Source organism: Garra rufa, chromosome 15, assembly GCF_049309525.1.
Source record: "Garra rufa chromosome 15, GarRuf1.0, whole genome shotgun sequence".
Lineage (NCBI taxonomy): Eukaryota > Metazoa > Chordata > Actinopteri > Cypriniformes > Cyprinidae > Garra > Garra rufa.
In genome coordinates this window covers 14494730-14510518 of record NC_133375.1, presented here as the reverse complement: position 1 = coordinate 14510518, position 15789 = coordinate 14494730, and the positions used below count along the sequence as shown (strand labels likewise).

Genomic DNA, 15789 nt, shown 5'->3' with positions numbered 1-15789 from the left:
TGTGTGTCCAGCCTGTCACAGAAATTTAGACGGCGACCTTGCTGTTGCCACGTGTGAGGTGGTAAAATAGTGTCAGTGACCTGTCCTTTAACTGTGAGTCAGTTCGCTTCACTCTAAATGGACAAATCAAGCAATACGACTGCAGTTGTGTTGTCTCTGAAATGGATTGTGCTGGCCCTCCTGTCAGTTTACAACAATATGAAAATGTTTAAACAACTAACATCTAATAACGAGACAAAGAGAATTAAATTTTATTAATTACTGAGGGGGAAAAAATCAATGCAATGCTATGAGATTAGTACTTTCTATAGTAACACTTGCAGCACTACAGTATGTTATTTTGGCAGAACTGTTGTGATTCATGTTTTATAATCATTTAATTGAATGAGGAAGTCTACTTTTAATCAAGAATCATTGTTAACAGTGGGCTATTTGCTGTATGTTTCACACTGTTATACCTTATTCAGGTTTAGCATGTGATTATGGTTAGTCACTCTAGGGAAACAGTATGCTTAAAGGGATTTTGTTTCAAACCTGGAAGACCTTTGTTCATCTTTGGAACACAAATTATGATGTTTTTGATGAAATCCGAGATGCTAGAACATATTTATAAGGTTATGATTGAGCAAGAACAGTATGCAACAAGCTTTCAGTGGAATCTATGAACTGTTTGTCCATCAGTGGAAATTCCGCCATGTAGATCTGCTCTGGTGCTCTGCTAAGGTCATGGTGCATTTTCATAAGGGGTCAAAATTGAGTCGTACCTGGGGTACCAATTAACGCTAGTTTCCAGATGGTTGCACAGCTTTGAACTGTGTTACACAGCATGAGGAGATGATACGGATAAAGCATCAGAGTAAAGGCATTATGTAAAAGGCTGATTAGGCCTGATAGATCGTTGTGCTGCATGGGTTTTTCCCTCCATCCATTTAATCTCAGCGTGTGCTGTATCGATGTACCGTGTCGGCCGAGCCGGGCTGAACGCAGGGCTGGAGGGTTTTAAATGAACATCGGTGCCTTGCTTTAAGACAAATGACTGCTGATGAAATGTTAAATATTCATACTAACACTTACCGCCATGTCGGAGACACGTTACCCACTGCTCTACAACAGCCATTAAACGCCGGCACGCCCCAGATCTATGCTGCCAATCTATATTGCGTAAGCCTGTGCTCCGCTAAAACAAGAGCATGCACTGGCAAACTGCAGAATGATACAGCCATTACTCTCTGGCATATCACAGACCCACAGTGCCAAGTCATGTTATGTAACTGCACAAACACACACTAAACACACTGACACTACGACATACACCAGAAGCACGGGCCATCAAATCTGTAACTCATTAATTTACTGCACTGGACAGTGGGAATGTTACTTTTAGATGTGTAGGAAACTGTGGTGGTGTTTTAGTTTGAAGTGCATAAGGACATGGGTTGACGTTCTTTCACCTTTTTTTACAGATTTATAAAAATGACCCCCTGAATGATTCACAGCTGTGTTTTTTTTTTGTTGTTGTTTAGTGATAGTTGTTTATGAGTCCCTTGTTTGTCCTGAACAGTTAAACTGCCTGCTGTTCTTCAGAAAAAATCCTTTAGGTCCCACAAATTATTTGGTTGTCCAGCATGTGTTTCAACCCTTTCCAACAATGACTGTATGATTTTGAGATCCATCTTTGCACACTGAGGACAACTGAGGGACTATTACATAACTATTACAGAAGGTTCAAACGCTCACTGATGCTTCAGAAGGAAAAACAATGCATTAAGAGCCAGGAGGTGAAAACTTTTGAACAGAATGGAGATGTGTACATTTTTCTTATTCTGCCTAAATATTATATATTTTTTCATTTAGTACTGCCCTTCAGAGTTCACAGAAGATTACATGTTTCCCAAAAGACAAAATAAGTTAAATTTACCCTGATCTTCAAATTCAAAGTCCCTCAGTTGTCTTCAGTGTGAAAAGATGGATCTCAAAATCATACAGTCATTGTTGGAAAGGGTTCATATATACAAAAAAGCTGGAAAACCAAAGAATTTGTGGGACATAAAGGATTTTTCTGAAGAACCGCAAGCAGTGGAGCTGTTCAGGACAAACAAGGGACTCATGAACAACTGTCACTAAATAAAAAAAAAACACAACTGTGGATCATTCAGGTAACAACACAGTATTAAAAAATCAGGGGGTTGTAATCTTTTGACCTCAACTGTGTGTATGTATCTTGAAAATCATGTTTTACATGTTTGTTTTTAGAAATGCGTAGCATGACATGGCTCAATAATAGCCAATCAGAATGTATTTGATGTTAGATGCACATTGATCAAAAGTTTTCAACACTGATAAGAAGAAATGTTCTTTAAGCACAAAATAAGTATATTAGAATTATTTCTGAAGGATCATGTGACATTTACAAAAAAATAAATAAATAAAAAAGCGTTTCCAAATGTAGCCACAAAAAAAATGACCACAACTTTCCAAAAGCTGTAAGTTATGAGTTATGGAGGCCATCTGCAAATTGCTTTTTGCCAGGGCTGCAGAGATGTGTAATCTGTATGTAAGGAGATGACCTGGACCTCTGGCCAACAGAAAATAATGATGTGCACGTCCCATGAATCATTTTTAGTCTGTTTCTAACAGAAGTGATTATATTTGGAAAGATGGATGTCTTCAGCCCACAATGTCTGTTTGCAGTTTCTGCAGTGAATGAGGATTCAGAATAATGCTTTTCTGCATTTTGATATAATGGGGTAGGAATCAACTTGTAAACATTAAAGGGATAGTTCACCCAAAAATGAAAATTCTCATCTCTCAGATAATTAATTTCTCAGCCTCTTGTTATGCCAACGTATTTTGGATTAAATCCAAGACCCTGCAGAGACAGAAATGCAATTGACAGGTTCAAGGCCCAGAAAGGTAGTAAGGACATCGATAAATTAGTCCATGTGGCATCAGTGGTTCGATGTACTGTTATGAAGCTACGGGAATACTTTTTGAACACAAAGAAAACAAAAATAACTTTATTCAACGATTTCATCTCTTCTGTGTCACGTTACCCTTGTTTTTTGCATTTACACATATGTGTTGAACTGGTAAAGAGTTGAATATCTCTCTATCACAGGCTTTTCCATCCATTAATCATCCAACCGTCAATCCATCCATCCATTTATCCATATGGATGTTCGTTTATTATTAAAATTTGGTCTTCTATCTCCCCATCCCAGGTGTCACTCAGCAGGATGGATGTTGCCATTCTCTAATACCTGCGTGCACACAGACACTCACTCACACACAGCTTATGTCAGCCTCTCTTGAGACTGATATACCCATTATGAGGATGAGATGACCATCTGTAGCCCACACACGTATATACCTACACAATCCCACATACGGCCTGGCCCACAACACACCTGCTTCCCTACAGACCAATAAAGTCATTTAGCCATTGGCAGGTACAGTGTTGCGAGACAAAATACAGCAAATTTACCTATACTGTGTGTATCACAGTGGGTTTAATTAGGGAATGGCATCAGCAGTGGAGACTCATCTGTCTTTTGTACATAATGTGACACTGAACACCACCGCTGGTCTGAACAACAGTGCTGACATGCCAACAAAACACAGGTCACTTTATTGGCAAGGGAAGTGAAGTTAGAGAGAAATGCTGTTTAAAAGTAAAGTAGTGTCATTGCTGATTCAGTAGTGTGCTGTTTACACCAGATTGATACATTTTTAAATAAATAATAATGAGATAACAGAGGTAACACCAAATTGCATTACAGAATATTAAAATGATAAATATTTAATATAATACTAGACTAACCACACCAGAAATACAAATTAATGATTTATTTACCATGAAATTGTTACAATATGATTTACAATATAATATAATAAATAAATTAAACAAATTATAAATCAGACCAAATTCTATTTTTTCCATATTCATTCATTCACTCACTCACTCACTCACTCACTCCCTCACTCACTCTCTCTCACTGACTTATTTACTTTTAATTCACTCATTCATTCATTCACTCACTCTGTTATTCATTTATTTAATTCACTTATTCATTCACTCACTCACTTATTTGTTTATCCATGTATTCACTCCTTTTATTCATTCATTCACTTATTCATTCATTCACTCCTCTTGTTTATCAATGTATTAGCTTATTTATTCATTCATTCACTCACTCACTCACTCACTCACTTATTTACTTATTTTTTATTAATTTATTCACTCACTTATTTGTTTATTCATTTATTCATTCATTCATTCATTCACTCTCTTTCTTATTTATTTATTCACTCACTCATTTATTTAATCATTCATTCCCTCACTTTATTTATTCACTCACTTAATTCATTTACTGAGTCACTTATTTACTTATTTATTCATTTATTTACTCACATATTCATTCAGTCACTTACTTGTTTATTAATTCATTAATTAATTCAATAATTTATTCATTCACTCACTCACAAATTCACTAATTTATTCATTTACTCACGTAGTCATTCATTCACTCATTTTACTCATTTCATTTATGTATTCACTCACTCACTCTGTTATTCATTTATTTAATTCACTTATTCATTCACTCACTCACTTATTTGTTTATCCATGTATTCACTCTTTTTATTCATTCATTCACTTATTCATTCATTCACTCCTCTTGTTTATCAATGTATTAGCTTATTTATTCATTCATTCACTCACTCACTCACTCACTCACTCACTTATTTACTTATTTTTTATTAATTTATTCACTCACTTATTTGTTTATTCATTTATTCACTCATTCATTCATTCATTCATTCATTCACTCACTCTCTTTCTTATTTATTTATTCACTCACTCATTTATTTAATCATTCATTCCCTCACTTTATTTATTCACTCACTTATTAATTCATTTACTGAGTCACTTATTTACTTATTTATTCATTTATTTACTCACATATTCATTCAGTCACTTACTTGTTTATTAATTAATTAATTCAATAATTTATTCATTCACTCACTCACAAATTCACTAATTTATTCATTTACTCACGTAGTCATTCATTCACTCATTTTACTCATTTCATTTATGTATTCACTCACTCACTCTGTTATTCATTTATTTAATTCACTTATTCATTCACTCACTCACTTATTTGTTTATCCATGTATTCACTCTTTTTATTCATTCACTAATTCATTCATTCACTCCTCTTGTTTATCAATGTATTAGCTTATTTATTCATTCATTCACTCACTCACTCACTTATTTACTTATTTTTTATTAATTTATTCACTCACTTATTTGTTTATTCATTTATTCACTCATTCATTCATTCATTCACTCTCTTTCTTATTTATTTATTCACTCACTCATTTATTTAATCATTCATTCCCTCACTTTATTTATTCACTCACTTATTAATTCATTTACTGACTCACTTATTTACTTATTTATTCATTTATTTACTCACATATTCATTCAGTCACTTACTTGTTTATTAATTCATTAACTAATTCAATAATTTATTCATTCACTCACTCACAAATTCACAAATTTATTCATTTACTCACATAGTCATTCATTCACTCATTTTACTCACATTTATTCACTCAATCACTCATTTATTTATTCATTCATTCACTCATTTATGTATTCACTCACTTGTTTATTAATTCATTTACTGACTCACTTATTTACTTATTCATTTATTCACTCACATGCTCATTTAGTCACTCGCTAGTTCATTAATTCATTCATTCAGTCATTTATTTATTCCCTCACTCACAAATTTACTTATTTATTCATTCACTTACTCATTTTTGTTTAACATGTCTTTATTGAGTTTTCACATTTTTAGGACAAAAACATTTCAATCCCCAACCAAACCCCAGGCAGGTATATAGAAATACAAAATAGTAAGTTACCAAATTAGCTAGATTCTTCTTACATGTAAAACTTCACACATCTAATGCATCTTCAAAATTTCCACTTTTAAGAAAATTTAGAAACACCTCCCAGATGTTCGCAAATTCAGATGATTTCTTCTTTGTTATATATGTAAGTAAGCTTTTCAAGAGCCAAACAAGATGACAGGTTTCTTAGCCATAGTCCAAGAGAGGGGCTTCACTTACTCATTTAGTTATTTGTATGTTTATTTATTCACTCATTCATTCATTCACTCTTTCTTAGTCACTCACAAACGTATTAATTCATTCACTCATTCATGTATTTACTCATTTATTTATTCACTCACCTTATTCATTCACTGACATACATTCATTCATTCACTCACTCATTCACTGATTCACTTAATTCGTTAATTCACTAACTAATTTATTAATTCACTCACTTATTCAATTATTTATTCATTTATTCATTCATTCACTCACTTATTATTTGACTCACTCACTCATTCAATTATTTATTTATTATTTACTCATTCATTCACTTATTCATTCATTCAATCAATCACTTATTCATTCAATAACTCATTTATTCGCTCACTCACTCTCTTATTCATTTATTCAGTCACTCACTCAATTATTTATTCATTCACTCACTCACTTATTTCTTGTTTGTTCATTTATTCATTCATTCATTTATACAGCTTGGCCTGGTTATGGGTTCTGCAGTTGGCTGTTTGACATGGCAGTGTTTTTTTTAATAATTTCTTATTTTCATCTTAATTTATATATACAGATATAAGCATGATTCTCGCATTGAATTACATGGCTGTAAATGTACTGTATGTGTCACGTATTGGTCGTCTTGTCATCATTAACTCTTGCACTACACATCATGGACTTCATTCCCCACAAGCCACTGCACCAATCACTGCACACACCTGCTCCTTGTTTTCCACTGCATTGATTGCTGCACACATCTGTTTCACATTTACCCACATGCATTTAAGCCACTCACACACACAGCTCCTGGCGAAGTCTTGTATTGCCCCGGCTGCATTTCTAAGCGTTTTCCCAGTTTCCTAGTCTCCGCGTTTTCAGAGTTTCCTAGTTTATTCCTGGTTTTGTTTCCTGTTTTGCCTTGTTTTCTATGTTTGTTTCTGTTGTTACTTTGGACTGCCCATTTGGTTTTTGACTCACGCTTGGTTACTGGTTTACTCTTTGGATTATCCTCGTTGTTGTTGTTTGCCGGTGATTGACCCTGTCTGTGTACCACGCCTTCTTAATAAAGCCTGCACTTGGATCCGAACGTCTGTCTCCCGAGTCCCCTACTGTTACAGTATGTCCATTAGAACTGTGTGTTTGTTTTTCTTTTAGTGGATTTGTATTTATAGTGACTTATAGTCTTGTGCATCTTGCTGGTGGCATTGCAACATTGTGTTGTAGACAGCGTTGCTATTTATAGGCATATGATGTATACGGGTGCCCACTGGCTCTGAAAATGTGCTACTATTTCCTACACGGGCACAAGCTCACGTACACATGCATACATAACACAAATTGTGTGTTGTGCCGCATGCAGCCTCCCTGAAGAGAGGCGGTTGCATTAGGCCACATCTACTCCAACAGCAAATTGAATCCATCTCATAGTATTTATTTTCTTTTGTCCCTCAGGAGACTGAGATCAGCAGGAAGAGAAAGGAGTGTGAAGTCCTTGAGGAGGAGGTGAAGAAAAAAAGCCAGTCATGTCAAACTCTGGTGAGAGCCTTTACAAGTTCACATCTTATGAGAGGGTCTCACATGCTGGGTGTCATATCATGACTCTTCTGAGATGTTTACCTTTATTCTTTCACCATACGACACTTTTGTAGTCGTCATTCATACGTATTCAAGGCCATAGTTAATGGGGACAAATGATTTTAGGGGCCTACAGGTAGCCACAATGATGATTAAAACCTTGCATTTGATATACTGTGGCCACATAAGCACATTTATGTATGTAAGGTAAAATACAATATTAATCAAATGAGAGCTAGACTACATGCTTTATGCTCTTTTATTCCACAAATATTTTACTGTACCTCATCATCACAGTTAAACATAATTTTTAATGTGAAGTTATTTATAATTTATTATATATATGTATATATATATATATATATACACACTTATTTTATAATTTATTTTCCAGTAGCTTACAATTTATTTATTCATTTTAGTGCTGTCAAACGATTAATCGCATCCAAAATAAAACTTTTTGTTTACATAATATATGTGTGTGTACTGTGTATATTTATTGTTGTTTATTATTTATTTATTATGAATATATGAATAAATACACATGCATAGATATATTTAAGAAAAATATGTTGTTTATATATTAAATATATTTACATTAATATTGATTATATGGATAAAAATATATACATGTAAATATATGTAAATATCTTCCAAATTTATACTGTATGTGTGTGTATTTATGTATACATAATAAATATACACGCAGTACACACACATATATTATGTTAACACACTTATTTTCAATGCGATTAATCATGATTAATTGTTTGACAGCATTCATTTTTGTTTGTTTATTTATTTATTTATTTATCAGTTTTTTTAACACCAAAGTATGGTACAAAATGATTTTAAAAATAAATATTTAATATACTATTTAAATATAATAAATAAAAAAATAGTCAGACTAAATAGGTCATTCATTTATTTTTTTACTTTCTTTCTTAACACGAAATTGTTGCAACATATTTAAATATTAATATTCATTCAATATACTATTATATCCTTTGTTTTTATGAATTTATTTAAATAGAAGACTAACAATTCAAAATATATTTTTGTATTATTTTTATTTATTTATTTATGTATTTGTATTTATTTATTTACTTGACACCAAATTGTTACAAAACTATTTAAGTGGTAAATATGTAAAATAATATATAAATATTGCAAATAAAATAATAACCAGGCCAAATACATTTATTTATTTATTTACTTTTTGTTACAAAACTAGTTAAGTGGTAAATATGTAATATAATATATAAATATAACAACTAAAAGAATAACCAGGCCAAACAAATGTATTTATTTACTTGCTTACTAACAATTAGTGTTACTATAAATATTTAAATTGTAAATAATTAATGTTATATATACATATAATTTTATGTGTATGTATATATACATATGTGTATGTATATATACATATAATATTATGTGTATGTGTATATATATATATATATATATACATATACATATACATATATATATATATATATATATATATATATATATATATATATATATATATATATATATATACATACATATATTAGTGTTGGGCGATATGCTCAATTTTCAAATCGCCATATCGTCAGCCTGAGAGATCGCCGATACACGATACTATCGTGCTAATTTAATTAATTATCTCTGTACTAAATTCCTTATTCGTTTTGTAAAGGTAGACTTTCTTTTGGCATATGATTAAGTTGTGCGTGTACAGAGCGTTGACTATAGTTCTGCCGGAGTTGTTCAAGTTACTTTCGGTTTCATTCTCTGCTATCGTCAGTGAGTGAGCTGTAAATGTGCGTGCCAGAATGTAAATGAATGAATCTTTCTTTACCCGTCATATTGCGATAATGTTACCGCTGCATGTCTGAAGGTTGTCATCAGGTGATGTTGTAGTTAAGTTCATATTGAATGCGGAGAAGTGACGCGCGTGTAATTCACGTGCGTATGTTTAGCGCCATCTGATCGCATCGTAATTCTAATTAACGCCTATAGACGTTACTGAGATGAATGTTTATGTTTACTGTATACAGACTGATTATGATACATCGTAATTCATTCAGCCTGAACCAGGTTTTACTACCTCTGTTATCCTAATGACTGCAATGCTAATATAATATAACACTCCCTTTAGAATCAGTTAATGTACCACCGTACTGGATGATGAAAATCTCCCATTTTCACTGCACGAGGTGCGTTAAGGCGCTGTGGCCTCTCTATGCGTGTGTTTATACCGCGGCAAGTTTCTGAAGCATCCTAGAACAGACTCTCTGTGCTGCATTGCTAAAGTTAAGTTCTTTGTTGACGGATAATAATAATAATCGTCTAACTATCGTCAAAGGCATCAGCAACAGGCGATATCTCTGACTATCGTCGATACACGATACTATCGTCTATCGGCACAACCCTAACATATATATACATATATAATAAAATTATATTATAATTATATATAATAAAATACCAGCCCTTTATTTATTTATGTATTTATTTATTAAAGACCAAATTGTTACATAACTATTTAAGTGGTAAATATGTAATATAAATATTGCAAATAAAATAATAACCAGGCCAAATACATTTATTTATTTATTTTAGTGTTTTTTTTTTTTTAGTTTTTTTTTTTATTACAAAAACTAACCAGACCAAATATATTTATGTATTTTTTACTTTTTGTTAAAAAAAAAAAAAAGTGGTAAATATGTAATATATAAATATAACAAACAAAAGAATAACCAGGCCAAATAGATTTTTTTATTTACTTATTACCAAGCTGTGTTACTAAAATATTTAAAGGATAAATATTTAATGTTATATATAAATATAATAAATAAAAGACTAAGCAGACCTTATTTATTTATTTATTTATTTATCTACTTTACACAAGAGTTTAATTGGGTAATATTTCATATAATATATAAATATAATAACCAGACCAAATAGATTTTTTTTTTTTATTATTATTTATTTATTTTTGGAGATGCTGCTCTTTCACTTCCCTATTGGTTCAACAAGACTATTTCTTGCCACTTTATTTATTTATTTATTAATGTAATGGCTCAATTAACTATAACCAGAGCACATGCATTGCTCAGATTCACAACATTTGGTACTGTAGGTAGCGTAGGATCAAATCACCAACCTTGTGGGTAGTGGCCCACTTCTGCCAGCCCACCCATGAGAACTGTGTGCTTTAGTATCATAATTAGACTGGATTTTGATTGGCACGGTACATTTTGATCCAGGGCGACAGTGTTGGGGACAAAACAGTTGCTGATCAAGGTGTTTGCCTGTTTGAAGCACATGAATGTTAGAAATGCTTTGGCTTCACACACATACATACTTCTCGCTCTCAAGGGCGTTTGCTCTCTTTCCCGCTCTCTCTCGGTCTTTCTCGCTGCTCAAACATAGCAGACGTGGAGAGCTGACTCCAAGGTCCACTGTCAGGGGAAACAAAGCGAGCAGAAGGACAAAAAAGCAACCGCAAGAGAGGGGGTAAAGGGAGTGCGAGGAAGATGAGGGCGAGTGAGAGAGATAAAGAGTGCGGGTGTATGTACAGAGACTAATCGGCCCTGACTGCCAGGGAAGCTCTTTTAAAGAGCCTCTCTCTTCTTCTGTATTCCTCTCACCTCAGCGCTCGGGAAAGACTTTTCATCCATTACACATGAGAGAGGCTTTGCCGGGGCTTTTTAGCGCTGAGGAAGACCTTTTAAGTGGGTCATGCCCCGAGTTTCACATTTGAATTCCTGGTTTCTGGTCTTTTATGGAATTAATTGAATATGAGTTCTTGCATCATATGCTGTGAACTCAACGGTACAAGCTATTTAAGTATTAATACTCCCAATACTCATGTTGTATAGATACTCAGGTAAAAATATTGATCCTAACTGTTTTATATAGTAGTTTTATTAGATTTATATTCTAAATAATAAATGTATGCCTATATTTAATGTATATGCAGGCAGTTTTTATCATTGAATAAGCAGACAGGGTAATCAGGAAATCTTGTATCGCCTTGAAGGGGCATTGTAATTGATGAAAAATTTTGTAAATACAGTAAAATTGTAAAGTATGATTTAAAACGTATTTGTCAACATTTATTTAAAATAGAAATCTTTTGTAGCAATATGTATGGTCCTATAAAATCAGTTGTATTTTTTTTCCCAAATTCCGTTTCATTTAATTTTTAAAAAAAATCAATTTTTCCTGTTTTTATTTTTAGGTATTCTATTTTTCAGTTTTTTTTATATTTTTTTTTATTTTATTTTTTTATTTAAACCCTAAATTTTAAACCCTCTAATTAATTGAAATCATGAAACAATTTATTAAAAGTTCAACAACAACAAAATATATTTTAAGATCCTATGAAATAGTTTTCATAAATTAAGTTAAGTTTTATTTCTGTTTTTACTAAATTCTATATTGTCCGTTAATTTTCTGGACTCAATTTTAATGGTTTAATAATTGTTTTATAATCAAAACATCTCTAATTAATTAATTTTATATTAAAAATAATACTTATTTAATTTCAGACATATTGTGTTGTGTATTTACAAATTTCTGGTAACTATTCTTTACTTTAAACATTACATTACTTTAAACATAAACATTACTTTAAGTTGTATATATTTCTGTCAGTTTTTTAGATTAAACCAAAGTTTATTTTGTCAGGTTGCTCTGAAGACCTTTGAAGAAGTTTCTGTCAGTATGTGATATGACAATAGTTTTTTTTCTCAAAGGAGACAGTAAAATGCTCATCAAGTGACTCTCAGAGTAGTTCTAGAGCTTGGTTATGTGTTCATCTACTCATATGTTGAGGTGGCAGAGGCTAAAAACACTGTGAGCATCAGTGTGCTTCAGTTTGTGTGTAGTAAACGAAACCGTGTGTCTGCGCCATTCATTTACACAGAGACACGCAAAACATGTAGGATTCATATTTATATAGTCTTTTCCAGCCAAATGGTCACAGACACTAGTCCATACTTTTGTTTTGATTTAAGTTGGTTAACATTTGATTTATTTATGTAAAATTTGGCAAATTTCATACAGTAAATTACATTTTTCTGACTGGCTTCTGTCCGTGTCGATCAATCTAGTGCATCCTTGCTGAATAGAAGTATTAGTTTGGAAAATGTTGGGGTGGTTTATAATGAGTTTAATTTACATTTTGAAAACAAAATAAGTGTATATATCCTCATTTAAATAGCTAGGTAAAAATGCCTCAGTAGGACACGTGTCTCTCAGTATGTGAGAATCAGCAGTATTAATGTTTCTCTCCACAGGGGCTCTCTTTATGCCACAGGAGGCTCCATTTTCACAGTAATGACTGCAAAAATACATTGAGCTTAGTCTCCTGACAGGTCTGTACACACACAAACATTGGCAAAGCCTGATAGAAGTCTTTCTCCTTCTTTGTTAAACATTGTTTGTTGTGAATTGGCAGAACATTCATTCAAACCCCTATATCTGCCAGCCCACCATCCCTAATGAGTCAACTACACCTGAAACATCAGCGTTTTTCACTCCGTTCCAGTTGGAAGATCCTGAGATGTTATGGAACACAAACACAAACAGTTCAAACAGTTTTCTCTTTCTCCGAGCATAGCAACAACTCAAGCGTGACACTCAAATGTAATGCAGTCAGCTTTTTGTATGACACCACTGTGTTGTAAATGTAACTCTGTAAAAAATAATAATAATAATAATAATAATAATAATAAAGTGTAAAATTTGCGTAAAAAACAGCAGCTGTGGTCAGCAACTATAAAAAAAAAACTGTACAAACATTTTAAGTTTCACAGATTTAACTTAAATTTACAGTAAAGAAATGCATATGAATGAATTAATGTATTTTTTTCAGTTTTTTTTTTCCATTTTAAACTAAAAATATTCATCAAAAAGTATGTCTAATCAATTGAAATCATGAAACTTACACAATTTAACAGCAAATTAAGGTCCTATGAAATAGTTTTATTATTTTCTCAAATTCAGTTTTTATTTTTGTTTTTACTAAATATTTGCGTAAAAAAAAGCAGCTGTGGTCAGCAACTGTAAAAAAAAATACTGTACAAACAGTTTAAGTTTCACAGATTTAACTTACATTTACAGTAAAGAAATGCATATGAATGAATTAATATTTTTTTTTTCAGTTTTTTTCCATTTTAAACTCTAAAAATATTCATCAAAAAGCATGTCTAATCAATTGAAATCATGAAACTTCTGTACAAACATTTTAAGTTTCACAGATTTAACTTACATTTACAGTGAAGAAAAATGCATATTTCATTAACTGAAATGTTAACTTACAAAATTTCTAAAATTACTGTTTGTTTGTTTGTTTTTCCTTTATTTTTTTCTCTTGTAGTGACAGCCACTTTAAAAACACTCATGCTTAAAAAAAATCACAAGTATCTGAGGTTAATATTAATATACATTATGTCAAAATATAAGGTGACTTTTTCCTTATAAGGTGATATAAGGTGTTTTACTGTAAAATGACATGAAACATCCCATTAGATATATTACAGTTTTTCACTGCATAGAGTAAGGGAACTTACTTACTGGCACAAGGTTTTTACCAGAGCATTTTTACAGTATTTTACACTTATAAATCCAATTATTGGTATAAACACAGTAATGGTGGTGTTTTAATAAGAGTAAACCTGATATCAAGAGAACCTTTTTAAGCCAATATCGAGGACTGACTAGGTGGAAAATTCCATCAGTCTCCGTGAGAGGAACCGTCTGAAAGCAGGCTAAAGGTCTCCACAGTGCATTACGCTGAAAGGATGCTATTACAGGACGTTTAAATAAAGTTTTTACAAGTGAAAGTCTCTAAAACGCTATCCGAGTGCATATTTTTATCTCCCGTGACCTCTTTGCGTAAATGCAATCAGTCTCGTAATGTTCCCAGCGTACAACTTCACTAGCACACCGTGTTAAAATAAGGAGTGCAGAGCTGCAAGGGCCAAACTCAATTACCTAAAAGCTGTGTCTGCCAGCCTTTGGACCGTCTATGGGGTGCCCTGGGTTGTTTGTGTAGTGTGTGTGCTGTATACATATACTTGCATGTTTTCGTGTGTCCATTAGTGGCAGAGCGAGCTGTTTGTCCCCTCGGCTCCAGCCGTTGCTTTTGTGCTTATTTTGTGCCCTACTGAAAGCCTAATAGGAATTAATGGAAAAAAATCCAAAGAGAGAGATGCTGTCCTTACATGACACGAAAAGCGATTCTAGGAAAAAACACTTCAGAACTCAATTTCACGCTTTGGCCATTTTCCTTGACCACCATTTTGCGCTCTTGTTATTCTAACTGCTGTTGTTTTGTATTGGAACCGCAGCCTGTGATGTAAAGCTGTGGCTAGTGGTCTTGTATTGGGTCTTGGAAGGTGAGATGTTGGGATGGTCTCTCAGAGGGGACCATCTGCCTCTCTTCTTAATCACTCGTCACATTTGCATCTGATACTTCCAGCCAGCCATGTGGAACATAACAGTCCACATGCACGCATATGCAACTACATGCATGTGTTTCAAACTGGATGTTTTTGTGACACAATATTCTACCTGATCTCATGACGAAAATATACCTGTGGGATCTCTTCACAGGACGTTAAAAGCCCATTTTCCACAAGTTCATATGATTCTTTAGGTCTTAATGAAAAGACTCTAATATGCTTTGTTTAAAAATTCTCAATAGTAGTGTAAAAAAACACCCTTTACCTTGTCAAAGTCAGCTCTGAAAAAGCTCAACTTATTTTATTGCAGGGTCCCTTTAAATGCAAATGAGCTCTGTTTGCCCCGCCCCTCTCTGCTGTGGGATTATGAGAGGTAATGTTTACTTTAGCCGCATTTAGCCACGTTTAGCCGCATTTAGCCACGAAACTTGCCAAAAGCACGTTATTAAGAAAGGCCATTCGCAAAGATGCATAAAAAAAACTTTATACTCACTTCTGCTGTGGGTGAAGCTGTATTAGGAACGATTCGCACAAACATAGAGGCATATGTCGATCGGGATCGACACTTTTCTTTTAAAAATGAAAATAACGCTTTCCTCTGCGTCTTCAGCGGCTCAGATGT

The 15789-nt window shown here is 33.0% G+C and overlaps 1 protein-coding gene across 18 annotated transcripts in view; it reads left to right on the top strand.

Annotated features, from left to right (window-relative positions):
• The window catches only part of rimbp2b (RIMS binding protein 2b), a 186569-nt gene that overhangs the window by 84712 nt on the left and 86068 nt on the right, over window positions 1-15789 (top strand). For all 18 annotated transcript variants that reach the window (XR_012339272.1, XM_073818545.1, XM_073818547.1 and 15 more), the window contains exon 3: window positions 7585-7668. Coding sequence is in view for 17 of the 18 variants with exons in the window: in XM_073818545.1 (XP_073674646.1) it covers window positions 7585-7668 (84 nt within the window). In the remaining variant the exon portion in view is untranslated. The remainder of the gene's footprint in view (window positions 1-7584; window positions 7669-15789) is intronic.